At 41.4% G+C, this 23777-nt stretch overlaps 1 protein-coding gene across 4 annotated transcripts in view; it reads left to right on the forward strand.

Moving 5' to 3' along the window:
* UTRN (utrophin) overlaps window positions 1-23777 on the forward strand; it is a 569571-nt gene that overhangs the window by 65852 nt on the left and 479942 nt on the right. The window contains exon 1 of one of the 4 annotated variants that reach the window (XM_078447416.2): window positions 15446-16609. The exons of the other annotated variants lie outside the window; for them this stretch is intronic. Coding sequence (XP_078303542.1) covers window positions 16561-16609 — 49 coding nt within the window. The 5' untranslated portion in view covers window positions 15446-16560. Of the gene's footprint in view, window positions 1-15445; window positions 16610-23777 lie in introns of those variants that run through there. 4 annotated transcript variants of the gene reach the window in all.

A 23777-nucleotide genomic window follows, 5' to 3' on the forward strand; every position in this document is an offset into this window, starting at 1 on the left:
TACTCAGGTGGTTTCAGATGTAGGGGCTAGACTGTTTTCCCTTAAGCTGTGTATGGAGGCAGAGGTAGTTACTATATTACTATTTTTATTTTTTTGTATGCCTTAACTGTTTAATAATAAATATACTCAATTCAGGATTTGAAATGTGAGTCATTGTGAGTTTTTAATATATATTTACTCTTGAAATGATGGCTCTTGGACTGAGAAAACTAAGCCAACTCTAGCCCTTTCACTTTTGCTTCCTCTGCCCTTGGATTTACACCTGTCAACTACAGGAGGCAGGTCTTTTTCAGCTTTCGCGTAGCCTTTGCACTGGGGCCTTTGAACAACCGCATACCTGAGGTTTACTTAAATACTGTGGGTCTTATCCAGGAGCTTGTACTCCTGGTCTGGTTAATAGGGGGAATTTTTTTGTGTGTGCTCATGTGGCAGCAATGATTAAGGTTTGGGGTGGTATAATCTCACATTGATTTTGAGAACTCAGTTTCTTTAAAAAAAAAAATCATTTCTATCATAGCCATTGAGCTCAAAGTGTAAAGCAGAAGACTAATATTTCATAGATGAATATTTTCAAATGAACTTTTCTTTTGATGGGGGGGTGGTGGCTGGGTAGTTATTATGATTTCTGTCCAGTTCAGTAATTTTAACATTTAATTATGTAACAAAAAACTTTTTCCAAAGAGCAGAGAAAGCACATAATAACATTTCTTATGTAGCAGAGAAGCTCATTTAAAAATTGACTTTGTGTCTCTAAAGTGGTACAGCTTTGAAATGAATGCTTCCACTGTAGTTTAAAAAGTATTATCTGTTTAGATATTTTTTTTTTAATTCCACAGTTTTAATATTTGAGAATATCTTCCATTCCACTTTCTAGTTAAGATTTTGGTGTGTGTGTGTGTGTGTATGTGTGTGTGTGTGTGTGTGTGTACACGTATATATATGTGTGTGTATATATATATGTATATATGTATATATGTACATATATATGTAGATACATATATGTATATATATATATACACATATATACATATATATATATAATGGGGGTGTGGATAGCGTTTTGAGGTTGATATTCACTGATTGGTTTTCACAGGCTATGTGTGAATCATGTTATTTAATGTTAATTCAGTAATTACATAGATGGATATGTATGCTTTTATTTTGAAAGTTGGGTTTTAGGCTCATCCTGTGTGGTATTCTTTTTTTAGAGGGAGAGAGAGAGAGCGAGCACAAGCAGGGGAGAGGGGCAGAGGGAGAGAAAGAGAAAGAGAAAGAGAGAGAGAGAGAGAGAGAGAGAGAGAGAGAAAGGATGAGAATCAGAACTTGATCTCATGACCCTGGGATCATGATCTGAGCCAAAACCAAGAGTTGCATGCTCAACCAACTGAGCCACCCGGGTGCCCCCATCCCACGTGGTATTCTTAACTCAGGCTGCACATCAGAACCACCTTCTAGATTCTGATTCAGTCCTGTGGGGTGGGGACTGGGCATCTGGAGTTTTAGCAAGCCCCTTTGATGAATGGAGAAGGAAGGCAGGTTGAAGACTTTTGGAACTAAAGTGAAAATGGTGTGTGCATTTCAGAGGAGTGAGGAGAACTGTAGTCAAATGTTGAAGATTCTTTCTCTACTTCCCTTTGAACATTTAAAAAAGGCAATGGATTCTTGTATTGGACATTTTTTTCTTTTGCTTTGTATTTTGAAGAGTTTGGGTTATATTGAGCAAAGGTAAAACCATGGAGAGTGGGGGAGGAGAGTGATGAAATTTGGTACATTTCTTCTCCTGGTCCATTAAACCAGAAGATCATACCAAAATATTCAGCAGCAAAATACTTCTTACTGAGTTCCTTGGTCTTCAGCTCATTGTACTTAACCTCTTCCTGCTGTAAGCCTATGCCATATCCTGAAGTCTTACATGGAGTCCTCTGATCAATTCACTGTAAAAACTTATTGTGTATATTTTCTAAGAAATTATTCCTAAGACAGGTATGTTTTTGACTCATGGTGGAGAAGAGATTCTCGTGTCTAATCCTGTATGCTGGTTTTCCTTTTTTTTTTCTTTTTAGTTAAGTTATAATTTATTCATACAGTGGAATAATTTGAAGTAAAAAATTCACCAGTTTTTTATTGATGTGGGGTGATTTCTAAAGATGTGATATAAAGTATAAAACATAAACGATATTTTGCTAGTTTACTTATATTCTTTAAGGTTGGAGACAATATTACACATGTATTTCCCTCCCTGTTTTTGTAATTTTATTTTTAAAATTTACTTATTTTTTTAAAGTTTATTTATTTTTGAGAGAGAGAGAGAGAGAGAGAGAGAGAGAGAGCATGAGCAAGGGAGGGGCAGAGAGGGGGAGAAAATCCCAAGCAGGCTCTGCACTATCATCGCAGAGCCTGACACAGGGCTTGAGCTAACGAGCCATGAGATCATGACTTGAGCCAAGATCAAGAGTTGAACACTTAACTGACTGAGCCACCCAGGCACCCCTGTTTTTGTAATTTTCAATAGGTGGCATCTAATACTTATATTTAATATAACTGGACTTCTTTTGATATAAAGTAATTTGCCTATCATTCTTTTAAAATGAGTGCATTTTAAAAAATGAATAATTGTTTTTATGTCAAAGATGAATTAACAGTGAAGTGACTTTTGGACCGATTAGGAGTTAAGTGACTTTTGGGCCACTCTAGCAAGTTCCTTTGAGGATCCGTAAATATACCCCAGAGGTCTTGACATGTCCTCGTATTCATTTAACTAAACCAAGCCAAACCCAACTCCCACTTTCTTATAGACCTTGAGTTATGTCTTTGAGCTCTAATCTTTAACCTCTTTGAAGATATAGGAAGAGATTTTAATTTCTTCATTGATTAAGCTTCAGGTGGTTCAAAATATGTAATTTCTGTTATATATGTCACTGTGTGGAATTTGACATCATGTGTCAGAATTTAAGGGGACCTGTTCCTGGGGACATTTTTAAGATTGAGGTTTAAAAAGGGAGCACCTGGTAGGGCATAAACAGGATGATGATTTCTATCTGAATAGAGACTTTTGTGTAGAGGTTGGCCATGTGGGAGGTATGGGGAAGTTTCAACGAACTACTTAGGAAGGAGGCTTCTCAGAGTTATTTGAAACAGACCACAAAATAAAACCAACAAAATCTACTCCCAAACAAATAGACTTAAAAACAAAATTTGGTTTTAAGTTGTAACTGATTCAGTTTTCAATTGTTATATTGCCAGTTTTAAGATATATTGTCTTTTTAAAATTGAGATATAATTGACATTATATTAGTTTCAAATGTAGTGTAATGATTTTTTTTGTATATATTTTGAAATGATCACCACAGTAAGTGTAGTTAACACTATTAGCATAGATAGTTACAAATTTTATTTCTTGAGATGAGAACTTTTAAGATTTACTCTCTTAGCAACTGTTGAATGTATAATACAGTATCATTTAACTGTAGTCACTGTGCTGTACATTACACCCCCATGACTTATTTATTTTATAATTGGAAATTTGTACCTTTTGACCACCTGCATCTATTTCACCCATCCCCCGTCCCCATCTCTAGCAACCAGCAATCAATTCCCTGTATCTTTGAGCTTCATGGTGGTGGTGGTGATGATGGTGTTTTAGATTCCACATACAACAGGGATCGTATGGTATTTGTCTTTCTCTGTCTGACTTATTTCACTTAGCATAATGCCCTTTGTGAAGGCCCATCCATGTTGTTGCAAATGGCAGGATTTCTTTCTTTTTTATGGTTGAATAATTATTGTATGTATACATCACATTTTTTTTTTTTTTTAATCCATTCATCCATTGAAGGACATTCAGGTTGTTCCCATGTCTTGGCTGTCGTAGATAATGCTGCAATGAACATAGGGCTGCGTATATCTTTTTAAGTTAGTGTTTTTGTTTTCTCTGGATAAATACAGAGAAGTGGAATTTCTAGATCTTATGGTAGTTCTATTTTTAGTTCTGTTTTTTGAGCAGCCTCCATATTTTCCATAGTGGCTGTACCAATTTCCATTCTTGCCAATAGTGCACCAAGATTTTGTTTTTTCTTCACTTTCTTGCCAACCTTTTTTTTTTTCTGGTCTTCTGTTTTTAAATGTTTATTTTGAGAGAGAGCATTGGTGGAGAGGCAGAGAGAGAGGGAGGGAGCAAATCCCAAGCAGGCTCTGTGCTGACAGTGGGGGAAGAGGGAGAGCCCAGTGCGGGCTCAAACCCATGAACCATGAGATCATGACCCAAGTCAAAATCAAGAATTGGGACACCCAACCAACCGAGCCACCAGGTGCCCCATTTTTCTTGTCTTTTTTTGGTAGTAACTATTCTAAGAGGTATTAAGTGATAACTCCTTGTGGGTTTGATTTACATTTCCTCAGTGATTAATTTGCACTTCCTCAGTGATTAATGATGTTAAGCACCTTTTTATCTACCTGTTGGCCATTTGTACGTCTTCTTTTGAAAAATATCTATTCAGATCCTCTGCCCGTTTTTAAATCAGATTTTTCTTTTTGCTATTGAATTGTATTAGTTCTTTATATATTTTGAATATTAACCTGTTGGAGGAAGGCATTGAGAGGATGTGACCACTAACTGACTTGCGAGCTGGACCTGGGCAATCAGAGGCTCCTCACCCCCTCCCATGTCCTTGGAATGTACGTTGTGCCCACTGTTCCTGCCCTAGGAACTACTTCTGCTGTTTCTTTGGACTCTCCTTGCCACCCAGGCACCCCTGCATGTATGTTTAAATGAAACATTTAGGGATGTCTGCCACCATCTTACATATTTAGCAGCCCCCCCCCCCCCCCCGCCAATAGGCTGTGAAGGAGGCGCATGGTTCCATGTGAGTACTGCCCACAGCCCTTTTCCTGACTTTGTGATGTAGCTTGCTTTGTTTTCTGTGCTTGGTTGTTTTACCCCTCCTAAGCTGCCAGTTTGGAGACCTCCATTCTTCAAACAGCATAAATGCCACAAGGCATTCTACTCTTCGATCACTGAACCAGAATCAATCTCTCCCTCTTGTTCAGTCTCTATTTCTATTTTTGGCTGTTCTTGCTTGTGTATGGTCCATGCTCCCCTAATCTGATTTTCTGATGCCAGCCTTCAGCTTAGTCTCCACATGCAGTAAGTGCACAATGAAGGCTTACTATATATGCTAATGGTTAAAAAAAAAAATCAGACTTGCTTATATACATACTTTATTCACTCAGCAAATGTCTCTTGTTCCGACATTAGTGCTAGGTGATGGGCTCAGAGGTGAGCAAGACACATGTCTGTTCTTAAGGTGCTCCCAGGCTAGTTGGGAGGAGAGAAATAAATAGAAATCCTGTACAAGAAACAGGGCAATGCACACAAGGCCACGGGAACATGGAAGGAGGAAGGAGAAACTCTTGTCTTGGTGAGAATGAGGGTAGGGTTGGTGGTAGCACCTTAACAGGGGGGAATTTGAAGCGTGCCTTGAAGGATGCTCAGGAGGTAGGCATGTGGACAGTGAGGGAAGGACATGGCAGGTTGATGGAAAAGAGCAATGCATTTTGAGTCTGTTGCTGGTAGATGAGTATGGCTGGGGCCTTGTGGATGGTGGGATAGGTTGGGGCCAGATTTTGAAAGCTTTTCTGAAGCAGGCTAAAGATTTCACTGCAGGGAGCCACCACAGGAGTTTTAGTGGGTTAATGATGGGCTTAGTACTATTTTTCAGAAAGATAACTTGGTTGGCAGTGTGAAAGGTAAATTTAGTAAGGGAGCAGAGTTGGGGGGAGGCAGGGAGTGGGGAAGGGTTATGAAAATAATTGAGGGTAGAGATTATGGGGGCCTGAACCAAAGCGGTACAAGTGGAGATGAGTAGGGAAAGGACTTGAAAGATGGTTAGCAGTTAGTAACAACATATATGAAGCTGCCATGTAAACCTCACTTTCACAGGATCGGTTTTATGTTTTTCAATTGGCTGCATAGGTTTTTTTCAAATCGTGTTTAATTCGGGTTCTCAGCACTTTTAATTATTAGCTCTTCCTCCATAATTAATTTTTTTAAGCTGATTTATTTTGCCTAAGGACATAGTTCTTTTTTTTTTTTTAATTTATTTATTTTGAGAGAGAGAGAGAGAGAGGGTGTGCTCATGCACGTGTGCAAGTGGGAGGGGCAGAAGGAGAGGGAGACAGAGAATCCCAAGCAGGCTTCTGTTGTCAGCAAGCAGCCTAACTCGGGGCTTGATCCCACTACCTGTGAGATCATGACCTGAGCCAAGATCAAGAGTCAGACGCTTAACTGACTGAGCCACCCAGGTGCCCCCAGAATTAATTTTCTTAACTTGCTTAATTTCTACGTTTTAAAGGTAGCTTTAATTACTCATCAATTACATTGACTACTGCTGTTTTTCTAAAGTGTTATCTCTTGGTCAGTTTGTTTCAGTAACGTTGAATTGAGTTATTTCAATAGCATTTGTACTTTTTCTTTTCTTTTTTTAATGTTTATTTATTTTGAGAGAGAAAGAGAGAGACTGAGGGTGAGTGGGGGAGGGGCAGAGAGATAGAGAGAGAGAGAGAGAGAGAGAGAGAGAGAGAGAGAGAAAGACACAGAATCTGAAGAGGCTCCAGGCTCGGAGCTGTCAGCACAGAGCCCGACATGGGGCTTGAACTCACAGACCGCGAGATCATGACCTGAGCTGAAGTCGGATGCTTAACTGACTGAGCCACCCAGGCACCCCTGTACTTTTTCCTTTAAGTATGTTTTGAAAGAAAAGTCTTGCTTCAGGAAAAAATTAGATTAATTAAAATGTGAAGAAAGAGAAAGTTTGTTCATGTTTATTTAGTATAATATAAAAGTTCTTTGAAATGGTAACAAAATAAAGGTAATATTAATCTCATCTTAAGTGCAGATAATAGTCCTGGACAGCTAAAAGAAAATCCGTATGTGAAAGGAGTCTGGAAAACTATTTCAGAGGAACTTTGATTGAAGAACAGAATGTTTCATGTGACTGTGTGAAGATAATGTCATACTATATTACTAATTTCAGCTCCAACAGATAGGCTAGAGTAAATGCAAATTAAAAATAAATTAAGAACAGATGTTGAGAAATACCTTTCATTTGGGGAATAATTAAACAGTGGAAAGGTCATTGGAGTTTAGTCAATAAAGCTGGGATGCTTAGAAATCATAATTACTCAAGTAACAGATGCTTTTCTTAATATGATGCTTTGCTGTGGAGGTTTGGGTAATAGGAGAAAGAAAAGGCTGTTATTGTATTGTTTTTCTTTTGAGTTCCATCTTGCAAATGCTTATATTCAGTAGGCTAACTTTAAATTCTGGTGTGTAACCTGTTATCTCAGAATGGTGGTTCCCTTGACCTTTAAGACAAAATAAAAGGTCTCATTTGAAAACTATGCATTGTTGGGTTGGGCATTGGTGGTGTCTAAGGTTTTGATTTGGCCAGTTTAATTGTCACTTTTGGTTGTGAATCTAGGCTTTCTTTAAGATTCAGTTCCATCTGGGGTGCCTGGCTGGCTCAGTCAGTTAAGCGGCTGACTTTGGCTCAGGTCATGATCTCACAGTCTGTGGGTTCAAGCCCCATGTTGGGCTCTGTGCTGACAGCTCAGAGCCTTGAGCCTGCTTTGGATTCTGTGTCTCCCTGTCTCTCTGCCCCTAACCCATTCGCATTCTGTCTCTGTCTCTCTCAAAAATAAATAATAAAAAACATTAAAAAATTAAAAAAAAAAAAAGATTCAGCTCTGTCTTATGTTGTGGAGATTGTTAGGGAAGAACTTATTTGAGTCTGTATCTACATTTATCTACTTTATCTAGTCTATCTATAAAAGACATTGTTTTTTTAAACTTACTTTTATTAATTTTGTATTTTAAAGATTTTACTTTTTTTAAAGTTTATTTATTTATTTATTTATTTAGAGAGAAAGAGAGTGTGCACACGAGAGGGGTAGGGGCAGAGAGAGAGGCGGGGTCTGGGCTGAGTGCACTGCCAGTCAGACTGATGAAGGGCTTGAACCCATGAACTGTGAGATCTTGACTTGAGCTGAAACCTAGAATCTAACACTTAACCCGACTGAGCCACCCAGGCACCCCAATTTCCTGAGATTTTTGACTGACCCTAGAATGAGCATCTGGAGAAAGAATTAAAACAAAAAAAATTTTTTTAATGTTTATTTATTTTTGAGAGAGAGAGAGAGAGAGAGAGAGAAAGAGAGAGGGAGAACCAGTGGGGGGAGGGGCAGAGAGAGAGGGAGACACAGAATCCAAATCAGGCTCCAGGCTCCAAGGTGTCAGCACAGAGCCTGATGCGAGGCTGGAACCCACAAACTTCGAGATCATGACCTGAGCTGAAGTCGGATGCCTAACCGACCGAACCACCCAGGTGCCCCTGGAGAAAGAATTTAAGAGATGGTAGATAAGGACAGTGGAAGATGAGGAGTTAAGAAGTAGTTTTTGATTTTTATTATTTTTAGCAGATACAGGTACTTGTATCAGCTGACCTGGTGGGCTTATGGAGGAAGTGGGAGGGGTTATCAAGAAATGCTTGTAATGGATGCAATTTTTTTTACAAATGTGCCTCTGCACATTTTCTGGGCAAAAGTGTCCACAGTTTTTATCACATTGTTAAAGGAGGCCTATGACCCACCAACAAGTTGAGTCTTGTTAGGGCTGTGTCTTGTAAGGGGTTTCTTTTTTTTTTTTTTTTTTTAATTTTATTTATTTTGAGAGAGAGCATGCATGAGTGAGCGGTGAGGGGGGGTGTGGAGAGAGAGAGAAAGAGAGAGAGAGAGAGGGAGAGAGAATCCCAAGCAGGCTTCATGCTGTCAGCACAGAGCCTGACGTGGGTCTCAATCCCACAGACTGTGAGATCATGACCTGAGCAGAGATCAGATGCTCAACCAACTGAGCCACGCAGGTGCCCCTCATTCTTTTTTTGCTGGAAATGAAATGGGCAGTTGATACTCTGGCATGAGATTAAGATCCACACTATTGATACAACTTAGATCCTGGACATTAGGTTATAGCTCCTGTTGTCTCAGAGCCATTTGAGGCAAAGGACCTCATTGCTAGAATTAGGATGAGTAGACACAAAGTTTGAAGGGCAAAATTTCCGATAATATTTGACCCAGTTTTGCATATAATGAATTTTTATTTGTTGATGAATCTTTCTCTTTTGTTGCTAAAAGTGGCAAATAATCAGACGTAAATTACTAATTAACAGTCTGGTTCAGATTTTTTTTTTTAATTAATGGAACTTATGCTTCATCAAGCTCAGGTGGAGTGGATATCACAATGCCTTGGTTTTTCTCACATCAAAGGTAATTTCTTTTTTCAAAACTGTTGTTATATTTGTCACCTGAAAACAGGCCAGTCTCTTTCATACTCATGGAGTAAAAGTAGTAGTAGTTCTCATTGGAGGACTCTGCTCCCTGATTGCTCCTCCTTTTACATCCGGATCAGACCCCCTGCCCCCACCTTAAACCTCATGTCATCAAATTGCATCACCAGCAAGACCTCATCGTTGAGATGCCACTCGGTTCCCCCATCGTAACCTCTTACTTCTGGGTGACTTCAGCTCCTGGGTCACTGTCTCTAAAAGTTACTCTTGTTTAGTGATTTCAGGATGATCCTTCCAACAGTTGTCTCTCGGTTTTGAACTTCTCTTTCTTGCGAGCCTGGCTTCTGCTGCGGCGGTAATATCTTGGCAAAACCATATCATCAGTTATGACTGCAGCCCCTCCACGATCTGCGTTTTAATTGTCACGCTTACTGCCCACCGCATCTTCTACTTCTGGCTCACTTCCTCTTGTATCACCGTTCCAGCCATCTCTGCTGCAGTGGGATCTCTAACCCACTGCTCCTGCCACCCTTACGCTGTTGCTCATCCCTTCGTGTCCCCTCTTTGCGCTCACTGAGATTCCGTGGTCAATCACAATCACTCCTTTGCTTTCATTGTCTTTCCTGTTTCATCACAGTTGTGTCAGACTCCACCCCTGGCTAAATCTGACTCTTCACCTACTCTGTACCAGCCCCTGCAGAGGAACAAGGCTGGAGGAAAACAACCCTAATGCTTGACTTCAGTGAAATTCATGTTCACCTGAGAGACCTTAAGGCTGCCTGACAATCGCCCTTCCGCTGTTCTACATTATTATTTCACACGTCTTCTCTTTCCGGAAACATTCACCCCTTCCTCCCCATCCTGATGCTTAGCTGATGACTTTGCCTATTCTTGTCCTAAGAAAATTGAAGTAAACTGAAGAGGAATCCCCAGGGTCCAACACCACATCTGCCTCCAGCTGGCACTTTCTCAAGGCCACCCCAACCATGCATCCTCTTGCTTGCTCAAGGACCTCTCCCTTCTCTCCTCTGCATCTGTACTATTCCCTCTCTAGTGGGTCCTTTCCAACAGCATAGAAAGTATTATTTTTCCTCTCCTAAAATAACTGTGCCCTTGATCCCACCTCTCTCTCCAGCTACCACCGTATTTTTCTGTTGCCCTTTTTGAAAGACTTCCTCAAGAGTTTTATATGCCCACGGTTGCAGTTCCTCTCCACTCATTCTCTCTTGAAGCCACTTTAAATAGGCATAAAACTATTCAACTAAAAGTGTCCTTAGAGTTGCTACAGAGTCCCCTATTGCTAAATGAAGGGGTCAGTTTCCAGTTTTTACTCTGTCAGTAGCATCAACACAAAGTTGATCATTCCACCCTCCATGAAACACTTTCTTCACTTGGCTTCGAGGATGCCCCACACTCTCCTGGTGTCCCTCTTGTTCTCCTTTGCTGATTCTTCTTCCTAACGTTGGAGGGCATAGTACTTGGACTTCCTCTTTGTCCCACTTGCTCCCTTTGTCATCTCCCATCTTTTGGTTTGAAACACCATCTGAATCCTGGACTCATATTGCTAGCTCTGACCCAGTGATCTCCTGCTGACTCCTGCTGAACTGCATACTTTCTTTCTTTTTTTTTTTTTTTAATGTTTATTTATTTCTTTTTGAGAGAGAGAGAGAGGGAGAGAGTTCAGGGGAGGGGCAAAGAAAGAGGGAGACAGAGAATCCCAAGCTGTGCTGACAGCACAGAGCCTGATGCAGAGCTCCGTCTCATGAAACATGAGATCATGACCTGAGCTGAAATCAAGAGCCAGATGCTTAACCAACTCAGCCCCCCAGGCGCCCCTGGACTGCATACCTCTGTTTCCTTTTGTACACTAGACATCTCCACATGCTTGTTCAAATCTGAACTCCTGATCTCCCTGTAAGGCAAACCTGATGCCACACTCCTGCCTCTCCTTCTTAAAGGCAATCTGATTCTTCCAGTTGTTCAGGTTGCACATTTTGGGGGCATCCTTGTAGTCTTTTCTTTTTCTTATAACCACATCCAATCTGTTTATCCAGAATCTAGTTGCATTGTATCATCTCCACGGTTATCGCTTTGTTGTAGGCCACCATTATTCTTACCTCAATTTCTGCAGTCCCCTCCTTACTGGTCTCCCTGCTTTCCCCTTTGTCCCACGAAGGCTGGTCTCAGCCAGCAGCAGAGTGAGCCTCTTGAAAACTGAAGTAGATCCGTATCACCCTGGGTTCACAATTCTGCAGTGACCTCCCATTTTACCTAACAATAAAAGCTAAAGAGGGGTGCCTGGGTGGCTCAGTCGGTTAAGCGTTGGACTTGGGCTCAGGTCATGATCTCACGGTTTGTGAGTTCGAGCTGCATGTCGGGTTCTGTGCCGACAGCTTGGAGCCTGGAGCCTGCTTCAGATTCTATGTCTCTCTCCCTCCTCTCTACCCCACTCATACTCTGTCTCTCTCTCAAGAATAAATAAACATTAAAATTTTTTTTTAAAGCCTAAAGACCTTACAGTGACCTCCAGGGTCCTGGGTGATCCTGCCCAACTTCGCCTCCCCTTACCCTTTTGCTCCTTGTTCACCAGGTGAAGGTCTCTCAGTTCAGGACCTTTGCCTTGGTGGCCCCTGCCTGGAGCACTCGTTCCTCAGGTGACCATATGGGGGACTCCCTCCTCTCCAGGACCTACCAGACCACCAGTGAAAACTGTAAAGCCTCCCTTCTTCGCTCTTTACTCTGCACCATTTTCCCCGGCTTTATTCTGTTCCATGGCACTTATCAGCCACCAGCATGCTTGACAGTTTACTGGTTGGCATGCTGATGTCTCTCAAACAGAATGTGAGCTCCAGAGGACATGGTTGTCTGGGTTGAATCACTAGTATCCAGAAAAGTACTTGGCACATAGCATATGCCCAATAAATAGATGTTGAGTGACTAAACAAATTGTGCTTTTTATTGCTTTCAACAAATGTGTAATCCCTGAGACACATATCATTTTGATCTTTATTGTACTGATTGATTAGCTAGCCTGTGACTGTTTCCCAAATGCTGATTGGCAGACCACTTGATGTTTTCAACAGTCGGGAAATGAGAAGACTAGGCCAATGTCATGGAGATGTGTGTCACTGCTGGGCCAGTCAGCTGCACTTTCTTTTCCAAGTTTGCTCTTTATTCTGAGAATATGTTAATTTTTTATTTGGCATGAAAATACCCATTTAATGAAATGATGGTGATAGTTTTTCTAGGAGATGAATTCTGGCAGTAGTAAGCTTTCTTTAGGTTAAGCATGCCGAAAGGGCCCCAGAATAGGGTTCTCGAAAGTAAGTGGGCTAATATTTTGCTTTGTTAACTGATTCGCATCCTCCCTTTCTTCTCCCTCCCCTCCCCCATCTCCTTCCCTCCCTCCCTCCTTTTCTTCCTTCCTCACTTTCCTTTTTTCCTTTCTTACTCTGTTTGGTCTCAGAAGTCCTTCTGGAAACAAGTCTTAGATGGAGGCTCATTTTAGGAATGTGACAATGCATTGCTATTCTCTTTAATCAGGGTGGACAGGCAGGGTGTAGCTTTCTATAAAGCAGGGTTTGGGGGATGGGACTGGCAGGTAGATCACCCCAGGCCCCTGAGGGTTCTTCATGGGTTTGGAACATAATTTAAAATTCCTGCTTTAGTTGATGGGCGCCTGACTGGCTCAGGCGGGGGAGCGTGCGACTCTGGATCTCGGGGTTGTAAGTTCGAGCCCCGCATTGGTTGTAGAGATTACTTAAAAATAAAATCTTAAAAAAAAAATAAATAAAATCACTGCTTTAGTTAATAAATTCTAGGGGACTTGCATGCCCTATTAATAAGAAAGGTCTTACCTTAGTCTCAGAGAGGAGTTAGGTTTTGTTTTGTTTCTGCAAATAACTAGCTTTATGACCTTGAATAAATCACTCAGTCTGTACAGTTAATTGATTTGTTTGTAAGGGTAGGAGTGTGCACTAGATGACCTCACACTGATCACTTTATAAGCTCCGGAGAACCACATTGTTAATGCTTCATTGTCAGAGCGATGCCAGCGAAGGGTCGCGTTCTGTTACCTTCTTTCTTGTAATTTCGGTTTTGTCTGAACTGATCTTGTGACCTTCCCGAATATTGTACACACTTGGATTCTTCCAAACAATATTGTTTTGGGGATTACAGAAGGGATTGTATGATAGCATTTGGGATAAACATGTTATCTCTAAATTGGGTTAAATGTCAAGTATAGCATGATGTTATTATTTTATACAAGATTTGAAAAGCAGAATAAGAAGACGCTACAGTATTTAAACATTTTATTAGCACTGCCTTGTATCTTGTATACAATAGCTCTTGTATATTGTATACAATAGCTCTGAATCACTATTCAGATGTGGTTTTGAATCTAAGCATGGCCACCTTTTGGCTCTGTGAACTTGGGCAAATTGCTTAGCTGCTTTGTGTCTCAGTTTCCTTATCAATAAATTGAGGGTAGTAATAGTACCTACTTCTTTGTGTTATAAAAATTAAAGATGTTAATATATGTAAATATTTCTTAAGTACATCCAGAATTTTTGCTTTTTATTATTGCTATTATTATTATTTTTTAAGTCAACTCTATGCCCAATATGGGGCTTGAAGTCATGACCCTGAGATGAAGAGTCGCAATGCTTTACCGAGTGAGCCAGCCATGTGCCCCCAAAATTTTGCTTTTTTTAAAAATTTAGATTATTTATTTATTAAAAATTATTTTTAATTTTTATTTATTTGGGGGGGAGAAAGAGAGACAGAGAGAGTGAACATGAGCAGGGGAGAGGGACAGAGGGAGAGAGAGAGAATACCAAGTGTGAATGCTTCATGCTGAGTGTGGAGCCTGACTCGGGGCTTAAGCCCATGACCCTGAGACCATGATCTGAGCTGAAATCAAGAGTCGGATGCTCAACCGACTGAGCCACACAGGTGCCCCTAAAATTTTTTTTTAATTTTATTTTTTGAGAGACAGCAAGAGAGAGAGCAAGTGTGCAAGTAGAGGAGGGGCTGTGAGGGAGAAAGAGAGAGAATCTGAAGCAGGCTCAGCGTGAAGCCCGACTCAGGGGCCCAATCTCACCACTTTGAGACCATAACCTAAGCCGAAAGCAAGAGTTTAACACTCAACCAACTGAGCCACTCAGGCATCCCCAGAATTTTGCTTTAAAGCTTTTTCTCTTTGTATTTACTGTGAAGACATTCTACGATAGAGCATTTTCAGGTCATTTTATACACTTTTAGGTGGCATGATTAATTTTCATATGGAACTCATTTATTTTTTTCTTGTGTGTTTGCCATATATTTGACACATTTTTCTGGTAGGATTTTTAAAAAAATAACTCTGCCTTCATATAAAATCCCTCCCCCTTTCCCCCATTTCTTTCTTTCTTTCTTTCTTTCTTTCTTTCTTTCTTTCTTTCTTTCTTTCTTTCTTTTTTTCCTTTTCAAAGGCTTGGTACTGTGGTCTTTTGTCTGGGACCCCTCTAGTTGACTCTTGGTATGGCTTAGCATACATACCTCCTCGAAATCTAATTTACAGCCAGTTTATTTAGGTCATTTGCAAATGTATTAGTGAGAGAGAGGCTGCACTCATGTACCAAAAGAAATGTCAAAATTCAGCGGCCCCAAAAAGATCAAGGTTTATTTCTCTCTCACCTTACAGTTCAGACTTGATGAGTGATATTGGTGGCTCTGCTCCATACGGCCTCTCAGGGATCCTGGTCCCTTCTTTCTTGTTATTTGGCATCCCACATTGTTGTCTCATCTTCTCGGTTGTGGCTGGCACCTCAATACTATGTCCAAGTTGTAGTCCAAAGGAAGGCGAAGAGAGGAAGGGAGAAAAAAAACAATTTCCTTTTTAAAGGATGTGACCTAGCAGTTGCATGCACAATTCGCTTGCCATCCCGCTGGTGGCAGCTAAGTTACATGGCCTCATTTGGCTGCAGCGGACCTTGAGAAATGTGTTTTGCCGTGAGGCAGCCCTGTGCTGAGCTAAAACTGACCGGGAGAGGGGAGAGGGCTGGATTTCTGACCAAAAAAAAAAAAAAAAAAAAAGGGAGAATGGATAATGCTAAATATACTTTTATTTATAACAACTTGGTGAGCCAGGTTTGAATTTAGAATTCTCCAACTCCTCGGAGTTCTGTGCCAGAGCATGGTGGGGGAGAGAGCTGGCTCGGACTTTCTCCTTTGTTTTGTCACGGGGGCTTCATTCTGTACTGACGAGGGCTTTGCACACACAAGTCGGTGGTCTCCCTGGCCAGACATCTGGGGTCTGTCTCCTGTCTCACTTGCAAACAGTGGTGTGAGAAGTGAGCTCCTTGGGAAGCGAGCTCAGGGCTCATTTGGGTGGGATTATAAGGAGCCTGGGTGCCTAGTGTATGTTTTGAAAGAGGTTGTATGGGCTCTCCATGTGTGCCCATGTCCATCCACTTGGCTCTGCGATGTCTCTGTCCCATAGGGAGGGGTGGGACTGGAAGGGGGCCAGAATAAGAGCCTTTGAAAAGGTGGTGTTTCAGGCAGGGCCTCTGTAGTATCGGTCTTTGAGTGGTCCTCTAAAGAGAAACAGTAATTTGATGTACTTCTTAGTTTTCCACTTTCCCCTTGTTGCAGTTTCATTAATACTCATATTTATCATTTATAGTGTACACATGATATATATAATCTACTAAGAGTGGCATATTTTTGGAATGAACGGAGTGTCATTTTAATGGATGGTGAGGATGTATAAGGGCACGGTGAGGGAGGCTGGAGAATATTCACTTATTTAGCTTAATGTTTTCAACAGCTTAAAAAAACAACCCTTTGAGTGGCCCTTGTGATTCAGTGGCAGTATGCCCAGACTCAAGGGAGCCAGTGTTGGGAATGAAAACTAGATTCACTTTGAAAATCTAGAAAAAAAAAAGTAACTAAACAAGTTCCACGAATGTGCCTGATGGCTTGGGTCCTCCCGAGAGCAAGCGGAGTACTTGTGCTGGGCCAGGTCTCCACATTCCCTTTCTGCACAGCCTTCGGCTCTTTCCTCCTCAGGCCCTGGGCCTGGCCAGCTGAGACCAGGATGCTGATTTCACCTGTCCCAGGGCGGAGCCCCTGCTGCTCTCAGAAATCCGGACCGCTTGCCCGTGGGAAATGTTGCAGTTTGGCGTCTAAGACCGCTGTTGGGTAGATTGAGCGAGCTGCCGCCTTCCTGGATTGACGGATGGGTTATGATACACTCTCAATCTCTCATCCCAGACCCTGGGAACCAGGTGTGTTTCAGGATTAATGTTTTTTTAAACTTTCAGACAGCTTAGGGTACATACATCACATATTATGCAGTGTCTTTGGGGGAGTTTGGAACAGCACCCTGTAATTAAGTATATTAATATTTCCGCAGCAAAGTGTATGAATATTCATACTACATGGGACACAAACAAGGTTATAAATAGCCTCAGGGGCAGTTCAGGTCTTGTTTTGCTGCCAAATGGGTTACGACAAAACCTTTGGTTTCCAGAACTTTTGGGATGCTGGCATCGTGAATTCCAGGGACTGTGCGTCTGCGATAGGGACTCTTTTCTCGGGGTTTGCTCTCTGCTGGATGCTTTCCTGTACTGCATTTTGCAGTGTTCACAACAGATGTGGGAGGAAGATATTTCATTATCCCTTCCCCTTTTTGTCTCCCTTCCTCCCTTCCTTGCTTCCTTTTCTTTCTTTCCTGGAAACTGAAGTTTAGTGAGGTCCGGTGACTTGCTTGAGGTCAAGAGGAGGAGGCTAGGACTGAAGGCCTGGGCACTTACCTGCTATAAAAAGTTTCTAATTTGCTTGTTTGAAACTTTGGAATACGGATTGGCTTGTGGAATCCTATTTCACATTTAATGGTAGCTGAAAGACAATACAGCACTAAAAGCGCCATTAGAAGTAATGACCCCTTACAACATTGTGTCTTGATAAAATGCCTTGTAAGTTCACCCGGCAGGGTCAGGAAGTGGGGTCTGGGGCTTGCCCTTATCTGTAGATGATCCCCCTTCCTGCGGCTTCCTGGGTCCTCCTCCAGGCCCGGCAGGGGCCATCGGTCAGGGCACTGTTCCAGGACTGAGGGGAATGTGGGCAGGACATGGGCACAGTGTGGGGTGGAGAGGGGAAGATTTGGGTTTTTGGTGTGATGGAAGAGGTCAGGGATGGGGAAACTGGCTGAGGTTCTGCCGCTACTTGGTTAGGGCTGCATTCCAGACTCGTGTTCCTGTTTTCGTAGCAGTCACCATAGATGCTCCAGAAGGAGGTATCAGAGAAGTGGTGAATTTAGGGGATCTGTTAGGTAGGGCTGCTGCTTGGTGATATTTTGTCTTTATGAATATTGGCCAAAGTGGCCCTTCTAGGTGGACAATCAGACAAAGGCATCTCTTCTGGAGAGACACATTGTGATGGACACAACCTACTTAGTGGGCTGTGCCTCTGTGCCAAGAAGAAGGTGTTCTTTTCCTCAGAGCCCCTGTGCTGGCTGGGTTTCAGTCCCCTATGCCACTCTGGCCTGGTGTCCTCATGCAGTGGGCAGGCTGCATACCCCAGTGTGGCAGTGTGGCCTTAGTAGGGATCTGCCACCTTAGGATCCTTGGAACTGCTTTGTGATGGTCCCGAGGAGTGGGTAGCTGCGATGACCATCGTGGGTGAGGACACTGTGACGTACTCACGTAAGTTGCGTAGGCTCATCTCAGCAGTCGGTGCCTCGTGGCTCCTTGTCATCCTGATCAGGACGGTTCCCTGTACGCTCCCTCCCTCCAAAATGGAAGAGACAGCTGAAGGATTTCAGGATCTGTCTCCCCCAAGCGCTTCATCCTTCACTGCTTCTCTTGTTTCGTTATTGTATTAAAAGGCACGCGGGCTGATATCGATTCTCATTTGGACGTAAGCGGTGGTGGTTGGCACTTACTGACCTCTTAGCTCTCATTCATGTAGGTTGTGTTTCAGCGGGCTCCTGGGTGCGCCATTTGAGTTGGGAAATGCGGTTTGGTTAAAAGAAAACATCGGAAATTAGCAGGTCTGGGAAATATATTAGTATCCCAGTCTCTTTGTTAGCAGTATCTTCATTGACATGACCCTCATTTAAAATTCAGCAGGATTTGTTAAACTTTTACTTCACCTAATATATAGGTCTGGGAGTCTTGGCCAGAGTCAGTGTTTTTTACGGGAAGTATCTGGATATACATTAACCTTTTAAAATTGTAACCAGTTAGTTACACCATAAAAATTAGCAATGTGTGAACGAATTGATTGCCTGCTAACTCAGAGCGCGTAAGGAAAATTAATTTTATATTGAGAAAGTATTTCCTAAAAGAGTGGAAGGAGACCAAGAGCTAATAAGCTTATGTGCTGAAACTTTTCAAATACATGATTTTATTTCCTCCCTACAGTGATTCTTTGGGGAAGATGGAAGTGTTTCTGTTTCATAAATGAGAACACGTTTAGTAGTCAAGTCTTACAAGTTTTTGGTTATACTTAAAAGATTACACTCCATCTTATTCCAGACTCCTACAGAAAGTCACATAAAGAGTAGAATTTGAAAAAAAAAAAAAAAAAAACTCAACAAAAATGCAGAGGGGGTAGAATGAGTTGATTAGTTAGATAAGGCCAAGAGGTGTTAGTTCATAGAAGTTCTGCTTGCTGTCCCACCGTTAAACTTTGTATGCAAATTTGTCTGAGTGTTGTATTAGGCAATGCAGAGAGGAGAATGGTTAGTAATAAGATTGACATTATCCATGAATGTTTATTTTTTTTTTTGAAATTAATTTGTTTTTTTAAAGTAGGTTCCATGCCCAATGTGGGGCTTGAACTCATAACCCTGAGATCAAGAGTTGTGTGCTCTACCGACTAAGCCAACCAGGCACCCATCCATAAATTTTTAAAAAGGTGTTTGCTAATGTGAAACACAGTATTTTTTTCTCCTGGCCCTGAGGCCCCAAAAGACCTTTTTTCTGGAACCTCATAATGGGATAGTGAATGATAGGGAGAAAGCTAAAACTATCTCTTCAGCTATATGTGATGTCTAGACTAACAGACTTTTGACGAGTTGCATCCTTTTCTTGTAAGTCACGTAACAAATTTATAAAATCATTTTTGAAAATAGAGATGGGAAAAAATTCTCTAGTGATCTTCCTTAAATCAGCAGCAAATTTAAAAGATCCTGGTATCTCAGTAAGTTATCAGACTGTTGTAATATGAGGATAATATCTACCCTTTTCTTTCTTTTCAATAATTAATTTAAAAAATGAGGTCTTCAGACTTTCCTGCTAAGAAACTCTTTGCTATATGATCATATCTCATGGTACTTTCCCATGGTTGTGTGTATGTATTTCTATTCTCACAGTATGGAATTCTTAATAGAAGCTTTCTTTCTGGGTTTTATTCTTTCCTTTCCTGAAAATAGCTTCCAGATGGGATTATTTTTTTTTGACAGACCTCAAGTCCTTATGTTTTACCATTGTCTGATCTGTTATCCCTTCTGAGTTTCATTTTTGGCTTAGGTACTCTGCGTTTAGTATTTTTTAATACTCTGTAATATATACTGAAAATATTTGGCAGCTGTTATGAAGCTGCACAGTAATCTGGTAATGATACAGTGCTCTGGGTTTCTCTGTCACTCCCAGTTTATTAAGGAAAAATCTTCCTTCATTGTATTCCTTCTTTCTTAACTCCTTTTGTGTTTGCTTAGAAGATGGGCATAAAGATAGCTTCATCTAATTCCTTTGCAATGTCTACTGAAAAAATAGAAAAACAAATTTGTTTAAAATTTGTTTGAATTAAAGTAAATGTTTATAATATTTAATTAGGCTTAAACATTTTTTTTAAATGTGTATTTATTTTTGAGGATCAGAGACAGGGCGTGAGTGGGGGAGAGGCAGAGATAGAGGGAGGAGACACAGAATCCGAAGTAGGCTCCGGGCTCCCAGCTGTCGGCACAGAGACCGACATGGGGCTCAAACCCACGGACTCTGAGATCATGACCTGAGCCGAAGTCGGACACTTAACCGACTGAGCCACCCAGGCGCCCCTTTAATTGTGCTTTTAAAAATTAATCTTTCATATTTTTCTGAATTCAGCCATATGCACTTCACTCCTTTAAATATCGTGATCTGGTGATCAGGCCTTTCCCTAGGCAGTGCTGTTTTGGGGTGTGTTTGAGTGCAGTGCCGTGTTTCTATCGTTGCATGTTTTCTTTTGCCAGAGATCTTGACACTTATGGATAGGTTGCTAAAATGCTTTAAATTATTTACTTTTGAGACATTTGCATGGATTAGGGATTTAGATTATTGTTCCCCAAGAGTAATTTAGTTTACTAATATCCCTGTGCTTTTGTCTTTGTCCTTTCTTCAATAAAGGAGTCTGGTAGGTTTGCCTATATTTTATTTACCATTTACCATAAGATTTTATATACCGTAAGATTTATTTGAGACATTGTATCTATTTTTCAGTTTTTGGACCCAAACTTTTAAAGTAAAGTTTTGAAAATGTAAACTCCGGTGCCTGGGCGGCTCAGTCAGTTGTGTCCAACTCTTGATTTTGGCTAGGACATGATGTCATGGTTCATGGGTCTGAGCCCTGTGTTGGGCTCTGTGTTAATCGCACGGAGCCTGCTTGGGATTCTCTCTTTCTCTCTCTGTCTGCCCACTCTCCATTTATGTGTGTGCATGTGCTCTCTCTCTCTCTCTGTCTCTCAAAATAAATTAATAAAATCTTAAAAAAAGTGAACTTTGGGGACTAAGAAGCAACTTGATGGCTCTGTGACATTTGAGTGGATCTGTAGAGTTGCTATGAAGATACAGTGAGTTAACAGTGTTTGGCTAGTACTGTTAGACGTTCTTTTGTCCTTGCCATTATTACTATTTCCCGCCTTCCTTCTTGTCCTCTGTTGCCTCTTGCATCATTTGCTCTTGACTTTCTGCAGACTGTTGAGGGAGATAACCACTACATCTCTTGGCCCAAGTTACTAGGTCTGTCTGAATGGATGTCGATCATGTTTCCAGTCTCTGAATTGGTTGGCACATGCCTGATTCTGGCTGGATTTCATCAGGTCAGGAGTCAGGGGGTTAGCAGGAGATTGAGGAAGCATAAGATTGAGACAGGCGTGGCATTCTGGAGCAAAAGACAGTTTCTCAAAGGGAGGCTTATAGAGGTGAAAACATTAATTAAAACAAATTAGCGTAGGGGTGCCTGGGTGGCTCAGTCGGTTAAACAGCTGGCTTTGGCTCAGGTCATGATCTCATGGCTACACTGGTGAGTTTGAGCCCCACGTTGGGCTCTGTGCTGACAGCTCAGAGCCTGGAGCCTGCTTCTAGTTCTGTGTCTCCCTCTCTCTCTGCCCCTCCCCTGCTCGTGTGCTGTCTCTCCCTCTCTCTCTCTCAAAAACTAAATAAATGTTAAAAAAATTAAAAAAAAACCAAATTAGTGTGAAAACAGCAATGAGATAATTTAGTGCCACTTACTCTCTTTTCCACCCCTTCCTTTCAGTCATGCAGTGAAGTATTAGAATTCAGGCTGATGATAGATTCACAGAAGCCTCATTTAATACTGGGAATATTCACCTGAGTCAGCTATGTACAAATCTGTTAAGTACCTTCCCAACTCAGAGATTCTCCTTGTGCTTTATGTACCAGGTTCTCTTATGGCCTCTTCCTGCCAGTGGGAGTGTGGTGGGGGAAGGTACTGGTTGAAATCACTCAATCACTCAGATAAGCTTATCGTTCATCAGTGGCCATATGGGCACAGATGTTTGGAATCAGCTGATAAGTTTAGGTATCTCTAACACATCATGTTAAACACATTTGCATGTTTAGTGTTTGCTTAACTCGAACCTGAAACACTACATGAAGTAATTTGGTGTGTAAGTAGTGTTGCAGGAATAAGAAGTATAGCTTAAATTGTTTTTGCATGCTTACTACGCGCATCTTTATTTAACTTTTAATATTATTTCTACACACACCACACACCTTCCCCCGACCCCGTGTATTCGTATGTGTTTGTATACACATATATGTGTATATACATAGAGATGTACACATATGAATTCATTTCATTCTCATGACAACCCTATGAATGTGGCATTTCTATCATTATCCCCATTTTACCAGGAAACCAAGGCACGGAGTGCCTACCTAACTTACCTGGCTCAGCGCAGGGAGTGAGCACCAGGGTTAGAAATTAAAAGTGGGTGCCACACTCTTCATCACCATCCTGTAGCGCTTCTCAGTGCTTAGTCTTTAACTCCAAGCAAATAATAATTATAGGCAATCTGTCCAAAGTTATTTTGTTACAAGAAAATGTAAAAAACTATACATTAAAAAAATGGAAACTGTTTTCTATTGCTTAGCATGTATGCGACTTTGTTTGGGATTTCGTTGTTTCTGTTCGTTCAGTAAAGACTTTAGTTGTCTGGGTATTTGTGTGGCAAATGGTCTTCGTGACTCTCTACGGTGTGTCCTATGTTAGTGAACGCCCATTGAGTGTGTCCATTGGATTTACCACCTCTTGTCTGGGCACCTTTATGAGCCGATGCCCAAAAGTTTGTGAGTGCCTTTTCACAGTGGCCCTGCAGGTGACTCTGTGGGCCTGGAATTTATTTCAGTCACCTAACTCACCATTGTGACTTGCCTCCTAGGGCCTCTGTCTGTTCTTATTAGGTATTGGAAATTAAAGAAACTGACTTAGAAATGTTTTCCCCCCAGGGGCCTGTTAAGTGAGACTGATATTTTGGTGGGCAGAGTGTTGAAGAAAAAGTAAAAAAGATTTTGTGGACCATTTCATGTCACTGCCATTGAACAATGTTCAACATGTAGGGACTGGGTACATGTATCAAAGATTAATGACTAGAACACTTTAGACTTAAGTCATAGGAAAATGTGCAGGGCAGATTTGATTTTGACGTTTTTAGAAGATACACTTCTGTTTAAATATAGAGACTGGCACTATTTTGGTCTGCCTGGGGGTTCAGGGTCTGATTCCCCCATTTAAGGAATAATGACATTTGTAGTTAGGGTGCTAGGGTGACTCAGTAAAGTGTCTGACTCTTGATTTTGGCTTAGGTCATGATCTTATGGTTCCTGGGTTCGAGCCCCACTTTGGACCCCCACACTGGCAGCGCTGAGCCTGCTTGGGGTTCTCTTTCTCTGTGCCTCTCTCTCTGCCCCTCCCCTGCTCATGTGCATATCTCTCTCTCTCTCTCTCTCTCTCTCCCTCCCTCCCTCCCTCCCTCCCTCTCCCTCCCCCCCCTTCTCCTCCTCTCTCAAAATAAATACACTTAAAAAAAAAGACATTTGTAGTTATGAAGGAAACTTGGTAATTCTTAAATTTGGTGATTGAATTGATTATACTTCCTTCCCTAGGCTATTAAATTGTCATGCCCACTAGGTAAATTGTGAATTAAATGCTATAAATATTGTTTGTAAA

This window comes from Panthera onca, chromosome B2 (assembly GCF_046562875.1).
Source record: "Panthera onca isolate mPanOnc1 chromosome B2, mPanOnc1 haplotype 2, whole genome shotgun sequence".
NCBI lineage: Eukaryota > Metazoa > Chordata > Mammalia > Carnivora > Felidae > Panthera > Panthera onca.